Below are 16794 nucleotides of genomic sequence, written 5' to 3' on the forward strand. Positions count from 1 at the left end.
GAAGTGATGAAATGGTAGAAACTCTGTATTCAAACTGTCACTAGGACAAAATCTGAGCCAAGATGAGAAACAGAGCCCTGTGGCTACACAAGTAAAAAAAAAACAAATCTCCTACAGTGGAGTAAGACATCAAAAACTTAAAAGAGACACATACTGTAAATGACCACAAACCATACAGCAAAGTTGCAAAGTTGTTTTATCGTCATGCATCTTCTAGAGCTTTTACTATGTTTGCAGATGTTTTGTGTCATTTTGCTTCTGTTTTTTTAGGTTTTGTGACTCTGCCTGAGGGGTGTTCTATAAAGAGAGAATAATGGGCCAGAGTTTTCAGTGTCACAATGGTGCATCCCTTTTTACCTGGCTGGATCACTATGGTAACTTATGCTGAACACATAATGGCTCCGGAACAGGTTATGTTCAGAGCTTCACTTTAATATTGTCTGTAAATGCCACATTTTCACTCATTCTTTTCCTGACTGCAGGCAGTGAGTGGGAGATGGATTCCTTTCTTTGACTGGGTATTTGCCTGCATTGAGTTGGTGATGCAGTTGACGTGTAAATATAAATATATAAATAAATATATTAAATATAAGTAAGTAAATATATTCATGGTGGAGGATAGTTTAATTGATTAATCCAAAATTGCCCATAGGTGTGAATGCGCGAGTGAATGTGAGTGCAAATGGTTGTCATATTGTCATATTTTTATATTCTTTATATTGCAGTGTCTCAAACTGGAGTAGGTGGCACTTAGTTGGCCCATTTTGTGCAGAAGAAGAGTCGCCTGACGAGACTGCCTCTTTTATATAAGCACGCACAAAAACTGAAGCAGAAAGCCTGGGAACCCATCATCTCTGAGTAGGACTTCAGTTATACTGACTGGAAACAAACTTTCTTTGTTTTACATATTTTTTATGTAATCTTATGGATTAGTTTCCTTGCATTGCTTTGTACTTTTGCGTTCTGCATCTCCTTGGAATGATGTCATGGCGGGTAAAGGCCAGCCTTGTTGGCATGTTCCCTAATCCGTCTGTGGCTTTACTTTTTAATTGGTGTTAATTACTAAATTATTAGCAGGCTAAACCAAGTTGGTTATCATAGCAAAAACCACACCTGCGGTCAGCAATATGTTGACATTAGCATTTACTGTCAAAACAATTCACTTTTTTTCCCATCATCTCCCTACTTGCATTTAGTACACGTGACTCCACCAGAGCTGGAATTGCTGTTTTTATCACCAGAGCATTGTATAAATGCAATATGCAGGCTAATCTTGTTTTGAAATCTAAAATTAATGGTGACATTATGCGAAACAAATTGTCTAAGAACATCAGACAAAGTCGGTGTATCCTCAGCTGACTCATTTTCAACATAAGGTTTTCTTAGCTTTGTTTCATCTGCCAAAATTATGCATACATTAGAGGTTGCGTGTCTTTATAGTTTCCTCTTATGCCTGCCCTTTGTAGATGTGTTGGACTTTGAATTATGAAAGAGGAAAAGCATTTAATGCATTAGTTAGACCACATTTTGCCTCATTTACTGTGCTCCATTTATTTTTTTCTCATAAAGCTTCAGTAAAAGTTGCAGTGTTTATTTACCAAAAGCCATCTAAAAGTGCATCAAACACTGAGAGATTAATGCATCCACTGGTTACCAATAACAGTTCCCATCAGGATAGTTCAGCTGTTCAGCAGGGGAAGCTCGATGAGAACCACATTTGAGTCTCATTCAGCTTAAGGATTCAATTGTGCTGTAGTTTGTAGCACAAACCTGCTACATCAGCTCATATTTGAATCACTTCACGGTGTGTACGAGGGAGCTATGATGCATTTTCTAATAAATTTTCATAAGATGATTTGATGAATTCTGATTTTTGCAAAATGTTTTCGGACCACCGCAGCTCAACTCATCTGCATGAATTTTAGTTGGAAGGGATTACAGCTGTGGTTGCAGGCCAGCGAGCTGGAGATCGGTATCATTGTGAGGTTTTGTTGCTACTATACTGTGAGAATGAGACCATGCTGGTAACGCTGTGAGACTGTAGGCAAAGCTAGGTTTTAAACTAAATATTGGCATTCTCATGTTGATGTTTAGCAGTTAAATGGTCTGCATTTATACAGCACCTTCCCACCTTCTGTAGGTTCAACAAAGTGCTTTACAGCATGTTCTCATTCAGCAGGTCTCACACAGGCTGCTAAACACACGCAGCAGTGCAGTCCTGCCATAGGGAGCATCAAGTAGTTTTATTTACCAACAGTATAGAACAACAGTCGCTAACTTTTATGCTGTAAGCCAGAGAGACTCTACAATAATAGAAAGAGAACCGCAACAATCCAGCAATCTGCTGTGAGGAAGCACTTGGTCACAATGAAACTTGGGTACAGTTTTCCTCCCAAGACCGCTTTGGTACTTTGCCTTTATGTTAGCAGGGTCATTCTCAGGCCTTTTCCTGTGTTGAAATCCTTCAGAAGCTGAAAAACACATGCTTCATACTGCAGCTAAACAGATTTTTAGTTTCATTATTAATCAAAAATAAAAAGAGCCAAGACAAATTTGCAAGAAGGTAAATTCATGCCACACAGCAGCAAACAAATGTTGTGTTTGTTTTTCCTAAATGAGGTTTGTTCAGCTGAGTACAGCTGAGGTCGATGGGAATTTTGTTACTTTTGAATATTTTTCATAGTTGCAGTGTACAAGGGCAAAGGTCAAAGGATCACCAAAGTAGCTGGGCTTCATGCTCTGTTGGGATATTTTTGTTTGAATGAATTTATTTAATCAGCATCCAAAGGTCATTTCAAAAGATCTGCAGTGCTTTTATACTAGAATCTAAATGAAAAGCACTGCTCTATAAACATGTCAGTGCAGCGATGTTGTAAACTTTATTTGAAAATTGAACCAAAATTATTAAGCTTATTTTCATTTCATCGTCAGGTGTAACTTAAAGGTTTTCAGCGACCTCTAGAAGTGTTGCGAGTTTCAGTACACTGGAGACCATCAAATCTACACAAAACCAACAAGGAATTCTTTTAAAAAGTATGATAGTAAGGCAGCATTTTTTTTTCAGTCCTATGATGGAGTATATGTTGGAGCACATTTAGATTTTTTTAAGTACAATGTTAATATTTCATTTTGGGTTTTTTTTTTTCATAACATCAAGTCTGATTAGCGGTCAGCTCTTTTCTTCCTGAAGGCAGGCAGATCGTTCTGCATGCTGAAGGTATGTCATGCAACTATCGACACTTCATGCAGAGCAAGGCTCTTTTCTGATTAAGGATTTGATTATTTGACAGGGTTCATTTGTACCAGTCGATGCATAAGATGGATTTGTATTTTAATGAAGCTGTGGGGGAACTTGAATGATCTTGCAGCCAGGAATATCGACCTCAGGATTTAGACAGATCTTTATTCTGCCCTAATACGCCAATGTGAGATTTTCTAATGATCTATCCCAGTTTTTCAGTTTTCATCCTTGTGGTCTCCCACGCACTAAATCCATCTAACTATCTTCTTTCACCCCCTACATCCTCCTTCTTTCCTCTGCAGGAAAATATCGAAGACCTGGCTGAGCACCGGCTGGTTCACTATGACCATCGCCCTGGAGCTGTGCGATAGGATCAACGTCTATGGCATGGTGGCGCCTGACTTCTGCAGGTGAGACAGTGGAGCTGAAAGTCAAAGATCATCGCCAGCTCCACCAGCAAGCACCATCCTTGAGATTTTTTTTAAAGGAGAGCCATAAATGCAATAACTTCAAATATGAATTCATAGCAGCACAGCCGCCTGATAAGAAAGATTAAAACTAAATATATCAAGACAGCTGAAAATGAAATTTCAGTGTGGCTGGAGAGGGTTTTGGAATACTTAAATTGCTTGTGTATTAGTACATAATAATTCAGTAAACTGACAAGTATTCATAATGTTGAAAGAAAAGGCAGAGTCCTGGGTTTTCTTCTGTTTCAGAAACATTATTATAGAGCCAGCACCTGTTAACAGAGGTGTTAGATTTATACTGATCATCCAAATACAATGTACAATTTCAGATGGGGGGGGAAAAAACGACAGTGAAAGGATTTTCACTAATACAGAGTGCCTGGTCAAATTCCCTGCTACTGCATTAAAGCTTGAGTCATGCCTCCCTTTGCTTTTTCTGGCTTTGTTTACCTTTTTGTGCTGGTACATTTGGTTTGCTTTCTGCACCATTCAATATCCCCACAACAAGCTTTTTACTTTTTCATTCGCTGCAGTGTGGCATCAATAAAAATATCCAACAATTGACCGACACACAATGGATTATCTGGTCCCGAGGCTGGGAAAGCACACATTGGTCGTGAACTCTGAATACAGACAACTGAAAAGCTGCATTGCTTTATTGCATTTAAAATCCGAATGTTTTTGTCCTCCACATGTTTTGTATTATTCAGTATGCAAATGCAAATATAAGAGCACCCAGCCATGAACTGGAACATGCGTGTATGAGGGATAATGCCTCATGTGTAGCCTGAAGGCAGGCATATTTTACCAGAGTGATTTCTGTTTGAGAGATGCTTTTTGTTAGGTCAGGTTAATGCATGTACTATAATGCTGATTAGATGATAAGAAGTCATTTTGTTGACAAGCAGAACTATATATTGCCATCTTATGAGGACCGTGTACTTTCAGTATATACTGACAAAACACTTGTTAGTACCGTGTTAAACCTCTTTTCTTTCTTCAGAACTGGCTTTTTTCTTTGGGCATAGACTCAACACGGTTCCTCTGAGATATTGACATGACAGCATCACACAGCATCAGCAGATTTGTCAGCCGTATATCCATGATGAGAATCTCCCACATCCACTACATCCCACAGGTGCTCTATTGGAATGAGATTTAGTGACTATAGATGCCATTTGATTGCAGTGAACTCACTGCCATTTTAAAGAAACCAGTCTGAGTTGATTTCAGCTCAAACTCAAATATCCTGCTGGAAGCAGCCATGGTAACACCATGGTCATAACGGGATGACTCTCCCAACAATACTCACGTAGCCTGTGCCATTTAAACAATGCTCACTAGGTACCAAGAGGCACAAACTATGGAGAGAAAAGATCCGCTATAACATTACACCACCTCACCACTACCATCGCTGAGAGTACAAGGCAGGATGTGTCTGTTCTTTCATGTTGTTTATGCCAAATTTGACCCTACCATCCAAAAATCAAGAAATCGAGGCAACATTTTTTCAGTCTTCTGTCATTCAGTTTTGGTGAGCTCATATGAGCTGTAGCCTCGGGTTATTCTTATCAGCAGGCAGGATTGGCACCCACTGTGTGCTTTCGCTGCTGTAGCCCATCGGCTTCAAGGTTCGATGTGTGGTGCATTCAGAGATGCTCTTCTGCATACTTTACTGTTGCCATGTGATTTGCTTTGTAGATATTTGTGTTAACAAGCAGCTAAAGAGGTTAACCTAGCAAAGTGGCGGATAGTGCCGGGGCCACTAAAATGCAGCATCTGACTGTTTCTGCTGTCAGACAGCAATCTCGATTCAGTGCAGTAGTTTAGAATAAAATTTTAGCCTGAAGCAGATTCAGGCTTTACGTTTTTAAATCGCTCTTCTTGAAAGTTCCAATTAAAAAAAATCTGGGACTCTTTTAAACAGTGTTTAATAACATTGTTAGTTATTGTTGATAAGGAACATTACAGCATTGTTCTATGATGTGTTGACTTTTCATAAGATGAAAGGATGTAAAAAGGTTAAACTTTGTGTAATTGCATTTTTAATTAATTAAGTTAATTGGCCTATTAAGGGCTAATTATGCAATTAAAATAGTAAAGAAGCATATAAATTATTCCAACTTTGAGATTTTTTTTCGTTGTAAATAATTAATTCATTAATAGAAAGAAGTCAATTAAATTCTAGCAAATGCAACAGATGCAAGCCAAATTAGATGTTAAAAAAAGTGTATCAATGCATCAATACTGTAGATTCACAGTGCAGGGAACTTTTAGAGAAGCGCTCTCATCCTTATGCTGGTCCTCTATAGGAGAAATGAACTATGGGTTATGCAGCAGTTTGTGAATCCCTCTTGCTTCTGGCAACCAAATTAACCAGCCTTGTTAGCAGAGTTTAATGGTTTGAATTACAGCTCACGTCTCATCGGTCTCAGCCTGTGCTTTAATTGGGGGATTTTATTGAACAGGGAACAAATCTTATTAGATTTCTCAATAAAAAAGAACAAACTGTAAAATGTTCTGTATATCTTTGTCCTTGGCTGTGATTGCTTAAAGAATTTTTTATTTTATTTTGGGTTTTAGCACAAATTCAATATAGACAATAACGATGAGGTTTCATTTCTTTGAGCAATCACTGGCCTAAGCCAATATTTAGCGTGTCTCTTAGTTTACATCATGACTGCAGTCAGCCGATTTTTACTGAATGCGATGCTACTGAGAATTTAAAAGTGTACCTCAAATGCCATGTCAGATTCACTTTATTGACATTCAAGTGTGTGTATAAATATATAACGCTAAAGCATTAATAAATAACTAACAAATATAAATAATGCATGAATTAAATATTCTTTACTATTCCTTCAGTGCTGCCTTTTCTGTTATGTAACTTTTTTCAGTCGTAAGATGCAGGGGGATTTTTTTTTACTTTGTTAAATTGCTGCTACATGCTGTTTATGGACTGCTTTTAAAATGCCCACCTTTCCTTTTTTCCCAAAGGAACACGTTTTTGTAAAAACAAATTGATTCTTTAAAAAAATGTAAGTCAATTTTGGGGCTTGTGATTTTTACACAGTGGCCAGATTTCTAAAAGTAATTCTTTTTGTTTGTTTGGTGTTTTTTTTTAAATAGATGATTGAACATAGTGGTGAAGTACATTTCCCCACATTTTAATGTGTTTTTAGAACTCACAGTTTTTATTGCACTCCCAGCGTGTGCAGAGAAGCTGAGGAACAACATGAAACCGTCCCTGTTAGGCTTTCATGTCAATGTTGTTCATGACAACGCTGAACAACTTCTGTTACACAAGTTTCAGTGTTGTGCAAGACAACTGGAAACAAAAAAATAAAAGGATACATCTGCCACTGAGATTATAAAAACAGAAGGGGTTCGGAACTAATTATTTTCCTGATCTTACAAAAAAAATTATATAATACAGTTGAAAAATGTCATTTTACTGTTGCAGTTTTTTAACTGAAATAGAACTAACAAAGCCAGCACCCTTGTCTTTTCATGCTATTAAAGCATTTCGAGTGATGTAAACCAGCGCTATCATTTGCTCAGCAGTTGCAATATCTTACAAACTCACATATAAAATGTATCACGGCCAGAAATGCATACAAGTCCAAGACTCAAATTTGATTTGAGCTCACACTGAATAGAAAAATGGGCAGATGTGGAAAAAATCTAATGGCATAATGATTAATATATGAAGATAAATTGCTCTATGGACGTGATGACTGGCGCAGGTGAAAATGCTAAAATGCCTCATTAATATTTCAGCAGAATCTCAGCTATTATGACAGATGCGTGTGAAGAAGTGATTTAACACTGGGCGAAATTCAGAAAGGAAAATTGTTTGAAATACACAAACAGGAAGTCTACTTTCTTCACCGTCTAATTTAATTTAAATGAAAATCTGAGCAGTTAATCTGCAAAGGAAAATTAAGCTGAAAAATCATTAACACCATTAAGGCTGGGTTTTCCAATTTTAGAAACAGAATACAATGCAGAGTATTTGCTACACTGTTATAACACAATAATATGTTGTCAGCTTGGTGGGAGCAGTTTGCTTGGCTCACTCTTTGTTCAAGCTTACAATGCCCTTGTGTATAAAGAAATATTTTACTAGCCTGGTAAAGAAAGAATTCGCCCTGACCTCAAGTACATCCGACACTTCAGAGCATTCAGTGTCTACAATGTTGTGCAAAGCCTCAAACCAGAAGGCTGTAATGCTGTTTACTAAGAAACAGAACATGCAAGTTTCAACATATTTTGGGCATGTATGGTGTTGTGTACTTCTACTTTTAAAAAAGAAAGACATAGATGCTCTTTCTAGATGCTCCAGCTCCTCCCACAGTCCAAAGATGCGCAAGTTAAGTTAGCAATTCTATATTCTTTCTAAATTGGTGTGAATATGAGCATGAATGTTTGTCTGCCTCTCTTTGCCAGCTTTGAGACAGACTGGTCCTATGACCTTCAGACCTTCTCGTGCTATGACAGCTTAAACAAAAATCAATAGAAGGAAGTGGTTAATCTGTCTGAGAAATCAAAGACACTCTATGCTCAAGTTTGTGTAAAGGGTGGAGGGGAAAAAATGGGCAGAGCAAATTACAAATTCTGAGGGATGTAGATATTGAGATTGTTTTCCTTTTTATTGTACGAAAGAATAAGCACACAAACGGGTGTTAAAGCTCAATGCATACTGACCCTAACTCAGCAGCCAAAGCTTGATTTTGAGCAGATAACAGAAGCAGTTGTGAGCAGTCAGGGTGTAACCTTGTAATTTTCTAACACTGTAACATTTATTTCTACCTGGTTCTATAGTAGAATCATTTTGGCCACAACCAGGACTGTGTGGGATTTTGGCAAGTTGAAGAAACCTAAGATTGTTTGTAACAGTGCAGGTGGGGAAAAGAATTACCTACTAAGTCACGTAATAATTTATATTGCCAGCGCCAGTAGGTGTTACTTTGTGCAGGCTGTGATCAGCCTTATGTACCATGAAACTTCTTTTTTGCAACCAGTGAAACAACCTGCAATGTAAGGAAACACCAGCAAATACAAAAGTGCTGCAAAAGCACACAAAACACAACAGAAGTGTTTTTGGGGGAGACGATGATTTGATGGAACAGTTGCAGAAGTGACAAGCTAACATGTATCTATAGTATTATAAGAATCATGCAAATAAAACACATTTACAACAAATACTCTGCTGCTTTTAACTGTGTCTCAGCGCAGCCTTTCACATGCTCTGGTTTCTGTCACTTCACTAGGTGTTCTGTCATGTTATTGTGTCCCCAGAAACACTGCTGTTGTGTTTTCTGTAGGGTTCTTTTTTTATTTAGACAGTGTTTTGTTCAACTTCTGTAGTGTTTTGAGTGCTTTTACAGCATTTTTGCTCCGGGCCACTGTACACTGAAGTCAACCCCGTCCATCCACAAGTCAAAATGTTGGATTGTTATCTCAAAATTTACACTTGTAATTCAAAACTGAGAAAATAACTTATCTCTGCTAAATTGTGGCAAAAAGTGTATTTTTTTTAGTCACGCTTCTATATTTTTCACTTCAATCTTTTAAAGCACTTTTATTGTAGTGAATCTCCTTGTACGTCTTTTCTCTCTCTCTACACTAATCTCAAGTGATGAGCGAAACAGCTGCCCTCCCATCACTTTGTTCTGCCTATTAAATGTGAGCTCGCTCCCCCACTGTCGCCAACTGGATCCTTGCCGGGTTTCTGTCTATACAACTGCAATGTCTTTACTTTACAAAGTAATCCCAGGTGCCCTGCAATGTCTGTTGAATGATAAATAAAACTGAACTCAGTTGGATTTGAATGAAATGTTGATATATGAAGTGCCATGAACTTAAACCAAGCACAAGAGACTTATTATTCATGTTCAAACAGAGCTGCTGCTTTTAGCTTTTTTTTCTTTGCTTAGCTTTTCCGCTCACTCTTCAGCAGCTGATGGCATTTAAAAAGTCATAAAAACTAGTTACATTTAGCTGTGTGGGCCCTGCAAACCTCAAACAAATGAATGCAGATCAGTCTCTCTCCCTCACCTTGAAATGAAAAATGCATTCTGGTGTCACATGAACCTCTGTGACTCATTAAAGTGGTTTTAAATGTCAACAGTCTCTTCCCTCTCCCTCTCTCTCTCCATCACTGCAGGGAGCCTCAGAACCACTCTGTCCCCTATCACTACTATGAGCCACGTGGCCCAGATGAGTGCGCTATGTACATTTCTCATGAGCGAGGGCGACGGGGCAGTCACCACCGCTTTATAACAGAGAAGCGCGTCTTCGCCAACTGGGCACGGACATTTGACATCCATTTCTACCAGCCGGACTGGAGCCCCCCGCCTCTCCCAGCCAACCGGACGCTTGAGGGGACAGTCACTGCAGCTCCGCTGAAGACGTGACTTTTGTGGGGTTAAAGAAAATGCTTTCGAAATTTGTGTAAGGACTGTAAACATTTGCATTCAGGGGATGCGGCACCCTTGAAACAACGAATAAAACATGAAGGAAAATTAGTCATTACAGATGAAAACAGATGCAGCTCCAGCAGTGTTTTGTTTACTGTGGTGAACCAATTCAAACTTGAACAACCCTCACTGAAAGCCTTGTAAAGTGAGGTAATACAAGAAGGCAACATCATTACACACTCTGCTCATGATGCATGCATGCAATGTCTTACTGTGGACTCTCTAGCTCGTCGTGCATATGTGTGTGTGTGTATGCATATGTTTACTAGAGGGATCACAGGGGATATAAACTTGAGTCTGGTCTATCGACAAAGTCACTGTTGAATTGTGGATCTGTGCAGGATTCACTGAAGGATTCGTGGAAAGAAAAATACCATTAGAATGTTTTGAAATCTTGCTACTGGAGGCAGTGCAAGGTGAATACAAATAATGGTGTAGCTCGAGTTAAATTTGGCTATTTGAAAGTGCGAACAGTCACTGTTCAGGTGTGATATTCCTCTGCATTTTTCAAAGATCGGGGAGGTCAAGTTGAATGAGATTTGTTAGACCTCCCATGTCACACAACAAAGGCTCAGACACCTTCAAAGCGTTTTTATAAATCACTTCCCTGACTTTCATTTAGGCTGCCTTTCAGATGTGTGCATTATGAGCTCACCCTAACTCAAACGTCCCGATGTTGCACAGTCTGGCTGAATGACAAGCGTGTACTGGTAGGTTTTATCCTGTGCGTATGTGTGTGTGTGCACCTCCTCTGGTCCCAGATGTATGTATCATAAGGCTTTGTTGGCTCCTGTCACCAGTTAATAGTGAGATCATATAGCTACCAGCTGGGTGTAAATGCACCCAGACAGGTAGGAAATTAGGATCGAGGACAGGGATGCAGCAGCAGCTATCCATCCGACTGTGTATCTGCTGCCAGGTCTGAAAGCTTGGAGAATTACACCGTTTCAATGAATGCTGGGTTTTCTTTTTACTTTTTTTTTTTTTTAAATTAAACTGGTGAGTATGTAATGTGTCACTCTCTTGTTCTCATTTACATACATATACACTCTCCTATTGTTTAATACAATATATAGTACATGTAGATTCCTGCTCTTGATTTTCCATCCCTCCATTCTTGATTCATGAATAAGAATCTGGCATCGATCAGGATAAAGCAATGAGACGTGGGGTTATCTTAATGATACATCCTGGTGCTAAGTCCCTATTGATTTTACTCTCATCTCTGTAATGTGAGTAATGAGAGCAGAGATGCTGTGGGTCAGATACATGGGTGCTCGCACCATGAGGGCATGTTTCACATTACATTTCCTCGGCGGAGACAAAGACACAACTGCTTCTCATACATCATGAACAGCTGCTGCAGGGTCTGCGGTGTGCTGCCAGACTGAGAGTGCTTCTAACTTTGTACTGCAGCGAGAATCTGGATGGGTTTTTTTTCTTTTCTGGAGAGATGTTCACTCATCCATCAATGACAGTGTTATTTGTGTCTTTTAGCAATATGGTAATTCGTTGAATATTTTTATTTTTTCGCCTAATTAAACAAATCATGCTGTGTAGGTTCGCAAATACTCACTCTTTGCATTATAGATGATCGCTTTGGTTTAGAAAATGCAAGAAAACAGTGAAAAATGCTCATCTAAATTACCCAGGCTACCGTGATATTTCCTGATTGTCCAAAATCTGAAGATTTTTATCAAACAGCGATAAAATCCTGAGAAAGAAGCAAATCTCCACCAGTGGTATTTTTGATATCTTTGCTTCATAAATAACTTAAATAGTTTGACGCTTTGGAAGATCTGATTATTCCCTTTCTTGCAGAGAGTTAGATGAAAAGACTGTTACCTCTCTCGTGGCTGTAGCCGGTTAGCGTAGCACAAGCTGAAAGTTAAATGTAAAAATAAAATAATAATAATAAAAGCCATCTGTGCTACTACTTGTTTTGTGGTAGTCAAACGAAACATACAGAAGCAAGTCTTAACAGTATCCTCACTCCCCCTGTATAAGCATGAATGGTATCAATCTTGTTGTCTGTAAAATCTGTTGTTAGTTTTATGTTGACCAGTTGACTAATCGTTTGAAAACTCAGTAAAGCACCATTTATCGGTAGCTTTGTTGTAAACTAAGTGCTGCAAGACAGAGGTGAAAATGAAGGGGAAAAAATGGAAAATATTTTTGGTACTTGTGTTCAGCAGTGACCAGGAGGGGAAGATGATGTATGTAGGCTGTGTGGAGGCGGGAGAGCCAGTGATTCACCTTCACCCTTGAGTGACGGCAGCTGCCATTTTCACTTTTCAATCTTGTTCTTCCTGTCTGGTTGTGACATCAGGCTGTGTCATACTGAAATAATAATGAAACACGGGACTAGCTACAAGGCTCTCTCATTACTCCCCAGAGCTACAAATAGATTCTTGACCACGTTCATAACGGAGTGTGGGAGCATTTTTTTGTGTTTGAAAATTGCACTGTACTGCCATCTCATAGAAGATGAGGAATACAAATCAAGCTGACAAAGAAAAGGGAATTGAAATATGCAGTAAAAGGACAATTTAGTTATTAGACTGTGGAGCTTTTACCAGATCAATAAAATCTACTTAATTCATATTGGGATGATTAAAAGCTCATTGCATTCTCTAATACTCAGAAATATCAACATAACAGGACTGTAATTAAAAATCTTCATCTGAAGTCAGATGTTATACAGTTGTTTTGTCACTAAATAGGATATGCAGGCTTTTAGATCTTTTATATCATATAGAACAAGAAGCGCCCTGAGAGTGCAAACCTCTGCCAAGGCAGCAGGATCTACTTTTAAAGGAATCCTATTAAATTCTGGATATATTTATTTTATTTTATTTGTTCCTTTTAAATGTACTTTAAAATGGAGTGGGCGTAAAATTTATTGTTTGTAGTGCAGTAAAAATAACACATTATGGGGTCAACTTGAAAGAAAGGCAGATGTGACATCATTATATAGGACATTATTTGGATATTTTCATGCAAACTGCAATGTGATATTTAGAATCCCCATATATCATTCCCCTATATGCCTGTATGTTGTCACTACGAATAATGGCAGTAAGAAACATATGTTTAAATAGCTCTGTACGGCATTATTATCACTTTGAACTTCAGATCAGTCTTAAAGGACAGATCAAAGGTCAATTGAGCAATTACATTTTAAATCTTTATAAGGTACTTTATGTTTGCTGAAAATACACCCCACACTTGATTTCTAATTTTTAAGGATTTTTGTTCATTTTTGACCAGTAAATCATTAAGCTGGCCTCAAAAACCTTGATGTATGTAACGTACATTTTAAGTGATCCGTAACATGACAGTACTGTAAATGCTTACAAAGTTTCATCACAATTCAGTAGTTGTGTTTACAGACAGAATGACACCCACACATGTAAACACTATCAAGATCTTCAAAAGTTCTATTTTGAAAATCACATCGTATTAAGGAGTCTTACTGTAATACACCAAATCTCCATCTCTGTCCATGAACTCCTCCTACACCATACAGAGCCCCTAGCAACCGCCTATCCATCCATCCACCTTTTCAGCCATCCTCTTCCGCTTATCCTCATTAGGGTCGCAGGGAGCAACCACCTAACAACAACTAAATCCACTAGTCTTTTATGCTGAAATGGGGATTTTAAAACATTGTGTAGAAGTCCTATAACTAGTAAGTTAGGTCATTACTAAGATTGTCGTTCTAATATGTATGAGGGCTTGTAGTTTGAACATTTTTCATACATGAGTATAAACATTACATACACACAAATACCAACAGAAGCAGCTTTAAATTGTGAATGGCATCTTAAATAGTCTAAATCTGTCCTGATTTGCCTTTAAACTACAAACAGCCTGACTTATAAATTCAGTTGTTGTTTTCCTCTTACTGTATGTCTATACTAAAAACCTCAGACAGATGGATTAATTGGTTTAAATGTTTTGAATACGACAAACAAGCTGGTCATCATAGTGATTGAACAGTTTTTCTAAGACAAACTGTGCAGGACTATAGTTTTAGTAAAAACTATAGTATAAAAACAATAAAGACTGCACCTGACAATGTAAAACGGGATTTTTTTTATTTGCAACAATTCCAACAATGAAACTTCAAACTGAAGTGAACGTATCACAGAAAACCAGCAGGGATGTCATGGCCTTAAAATGTGCCACTAATCCTTTTCAGTACATCCCAGCAGTATTTATCAATTCCTAATTAACACGACCCAGATACACGACAGAAAAGGCTGGATGAATGGACAAATTAAAAATAACGGATTTGGGTCTATTGAAGTTTTTTGGTTTGGTTGGCTACTGATGTATGACAATGCGTATTAGAGCTATTATAGAATAAAAAGAAAATTACGGAGCTCTGGGATGGGGCGGTAATAATTTGAGAAATTTCTGAGATTAAAGTCGTAAATTTATATTTAAAAAAAAAAACCTTCAAAACTACTGAGACAATAAAGCCAAAACTTAGCGAGGAAAAAGTCAAGAAAGTTATTACAGAATGTCATGCACGTTCATTAGTGAGGAAGCTAATGAGTCTGTATGCACATGATAAAAGAGCAGGGACTACATAGACATATATAGGGCTACAAATCCCTCCACATCATACATAAGATATCTGCTCATCCAGATATGTCTTGAAATTCACTGCGAACATCAAGACGATATCTCCCAAATTAAATGTGATATTTGTGCATATTTGTGTAGCTATAGTATGTTATAGCTGTTATAGCAGTTTAAAAAGTTCTGCATCTGAATCTAGCTTTGGATCAATTCCAAAAGCTAATCATCTTCAAGTTGGACCAAGCCCCCGCCTCTGGTAAAGATTTCAATGCAATCAATCATTTTGATAAAAATAATTACTTCCTTGGCGGAGGTAAATATGGTTTATTAGCATTTATTGATAAATCCAATAATGAAGTATAGGTTATAACCTTGTTAGGTTATCTACTTGAGGCATAAGTAAGCAGCAGAGTCTGCTGGTAATGAGTTGAGCCAACCTCACACATATGCATGGATGCATGGATGATAAATGACTTTAATCTCTGAATTTTATCCCCCTCCATCAGCTGGCTCTGTAATTTTTCTTTTAACGTACAGCAATCCTATTATGCTACGGTAACAATGGGTTCTCAAGCCAGTGTAGAACTGTTTCCCAGTTCTGATGTTGTTGAATGAAATGGTACTACGAAAGGATTCCTGCATATACAATCTATTCTGACTAGTTTAGTTTTTATGTGTTTGGTGTAAACAAAATTCTTTCAACAGTCATATTAAAATGTAACATTACAGCAGGGATGAGAAAACTATTTAGGATTTTGCAAATTAAGACTGTTTAACACGAGGCTTCTGTGGGAAACTAAATTAAACGCTCTGTAGAAAATTTAAAGGCCTGGAGTTACAGTACTCTAATAAATCTCAGACAAAAACGGAGAAAAAAAATCTCAAAGCCCAAGGTGATGTCCTGAAATACCTCATTTGTTAGACCAATACTCTAAAAGACTCAGATCTAGTCATTTACGAGAGCATAATACAAGAAAAAAAGCATAGTATTTAAACTGGAGCAAACAGTCTTTTTCTGCTTCATACCAACTTGATTAATGTGAATTATTAGAATAGCTGTTCAGGGAATGATGTTTTCAATACTTTCTGGTACACAAATAAAAGCAATGATTAGATTTGTTTTCCTTGTCATGGCATAAAGTAGGTTTTATGAAATGCAGAGTTTAGCAATTGTGACATGAACACAAAAAAACTTTTTGCTCTTAAAAAAACAAAAGAAAAAAAAACCCTAATAAGATGCAACTGACAGTAAAAAAAATGAAGCGGACATATCCTTAGAATTTTGATCAGGATTGGAAAACAACCTGTGCAATTATTCTACAATGGGCCTAAGTGATACACAGCAAGGGGCGGATGTGGCTCAGGTGGTAGAGCAAGTCATCTGCCACTTGGAAGGTCGTGGATCGATGCTTGACACCTATGCGTGTGAATGAGACTTGCAGTAGAAAGTGCTTTAAATGCTCAACTGAGTAAAAAGGTGATATATAAATATCAATCCATTTAATTGAGTAGTTTAGTAGCTACTCTGAAACTATGACACAATTTTCCTGAGCGGTATTGTAGCTCTAAAGGACCATTTTAATGAGCCTTGTGTTATTATAAATGGTCTATAGGTATAATTATATGAAACTGCCATCACATTTTTTATTTTGTTTTTAAAAATGTGATGGCAAGGTCAGCTTTCAAGCTACTGCCCCACAGTCGGTCGGTCTCTGGTCATTTTGATGTGTAGCTCTGGAAGGTTGTGTTCGAAATGCGTTTCCTCCTTGTGATGGCATACTGGGTGTGTGTGGTTGGTGCCTACTTGGTAAAAAAAACAAAACAACTATTGGTTGTTGCGACAGTCTTTCCACAGGTGACATTTTAGGAGAGAGACCTTTATGGACGTTGTTGGATTTTGTTCAGTCTTGACCTTTGAGGCAGAGCTCTTATTAGAAATGGTTACCAAAATGGTCTCTAAGGTTACAAAAATCTTTACATCTCAGTCCTAGCATTCATAATGAGACCCATC

At 37.9% G+C, this 16794-nt stretch overlaps 1 protein-coding gene across 2 annotated transcripts in view; it reads left to right on the top strand.

Moving 5' to 3' along the window:
- The window catches only part of st6galnac5a (ST6 (alpha-N-acetyl-neuraminyl-2,3-beta-galactosyl-1,3)-N-acetylgalactosaminide alpha-2,6-sialyltransferase 5a), a 69039-nt gene extending 52397 nt beyond the window's left edge, over positions 1 to 16642 (top strand). The window contains exons 4-6 of one of the 2 annotated variants that reach the window (XR_014870874.1): positions 3544 to 3651; positions 9881 to 16115; positions 16148 to 16642. Coding sequence is in view for 1 of the 2 variants with exons in the window: in XM_085141453.1 (XP_084997579.1) it covers positions 3544 to 3651; positions 9881 to 10130 (358 nt within the window). In the remaining variant the exon portion in view is untranslated. Of the gene's footprint in view, positions 1 to 3543; positions 3652 to 9880 lie in introns of both variants that reach the window. The other variant, XM_085141453.1, reaches the window with a different exon arrangement.
- Positions 16643 to 16794: the final 152 nt, after the last annotated feature.

The sequence above is a fragment of the Neolamprologus multifasciatus genome, chromosome 18 (assembly GCF_963576455.1).
Source record: "Neolamprologus multifasciatus chromosome 18, fNeoMul1.2, whole genome shotgun sequence".
NCBI lineage: Eukaryota > Metazoa > Chordata > Actinopteri > Cichliformes > Cichlidae > Neolamprologus > Neolamprologus multifasciatus.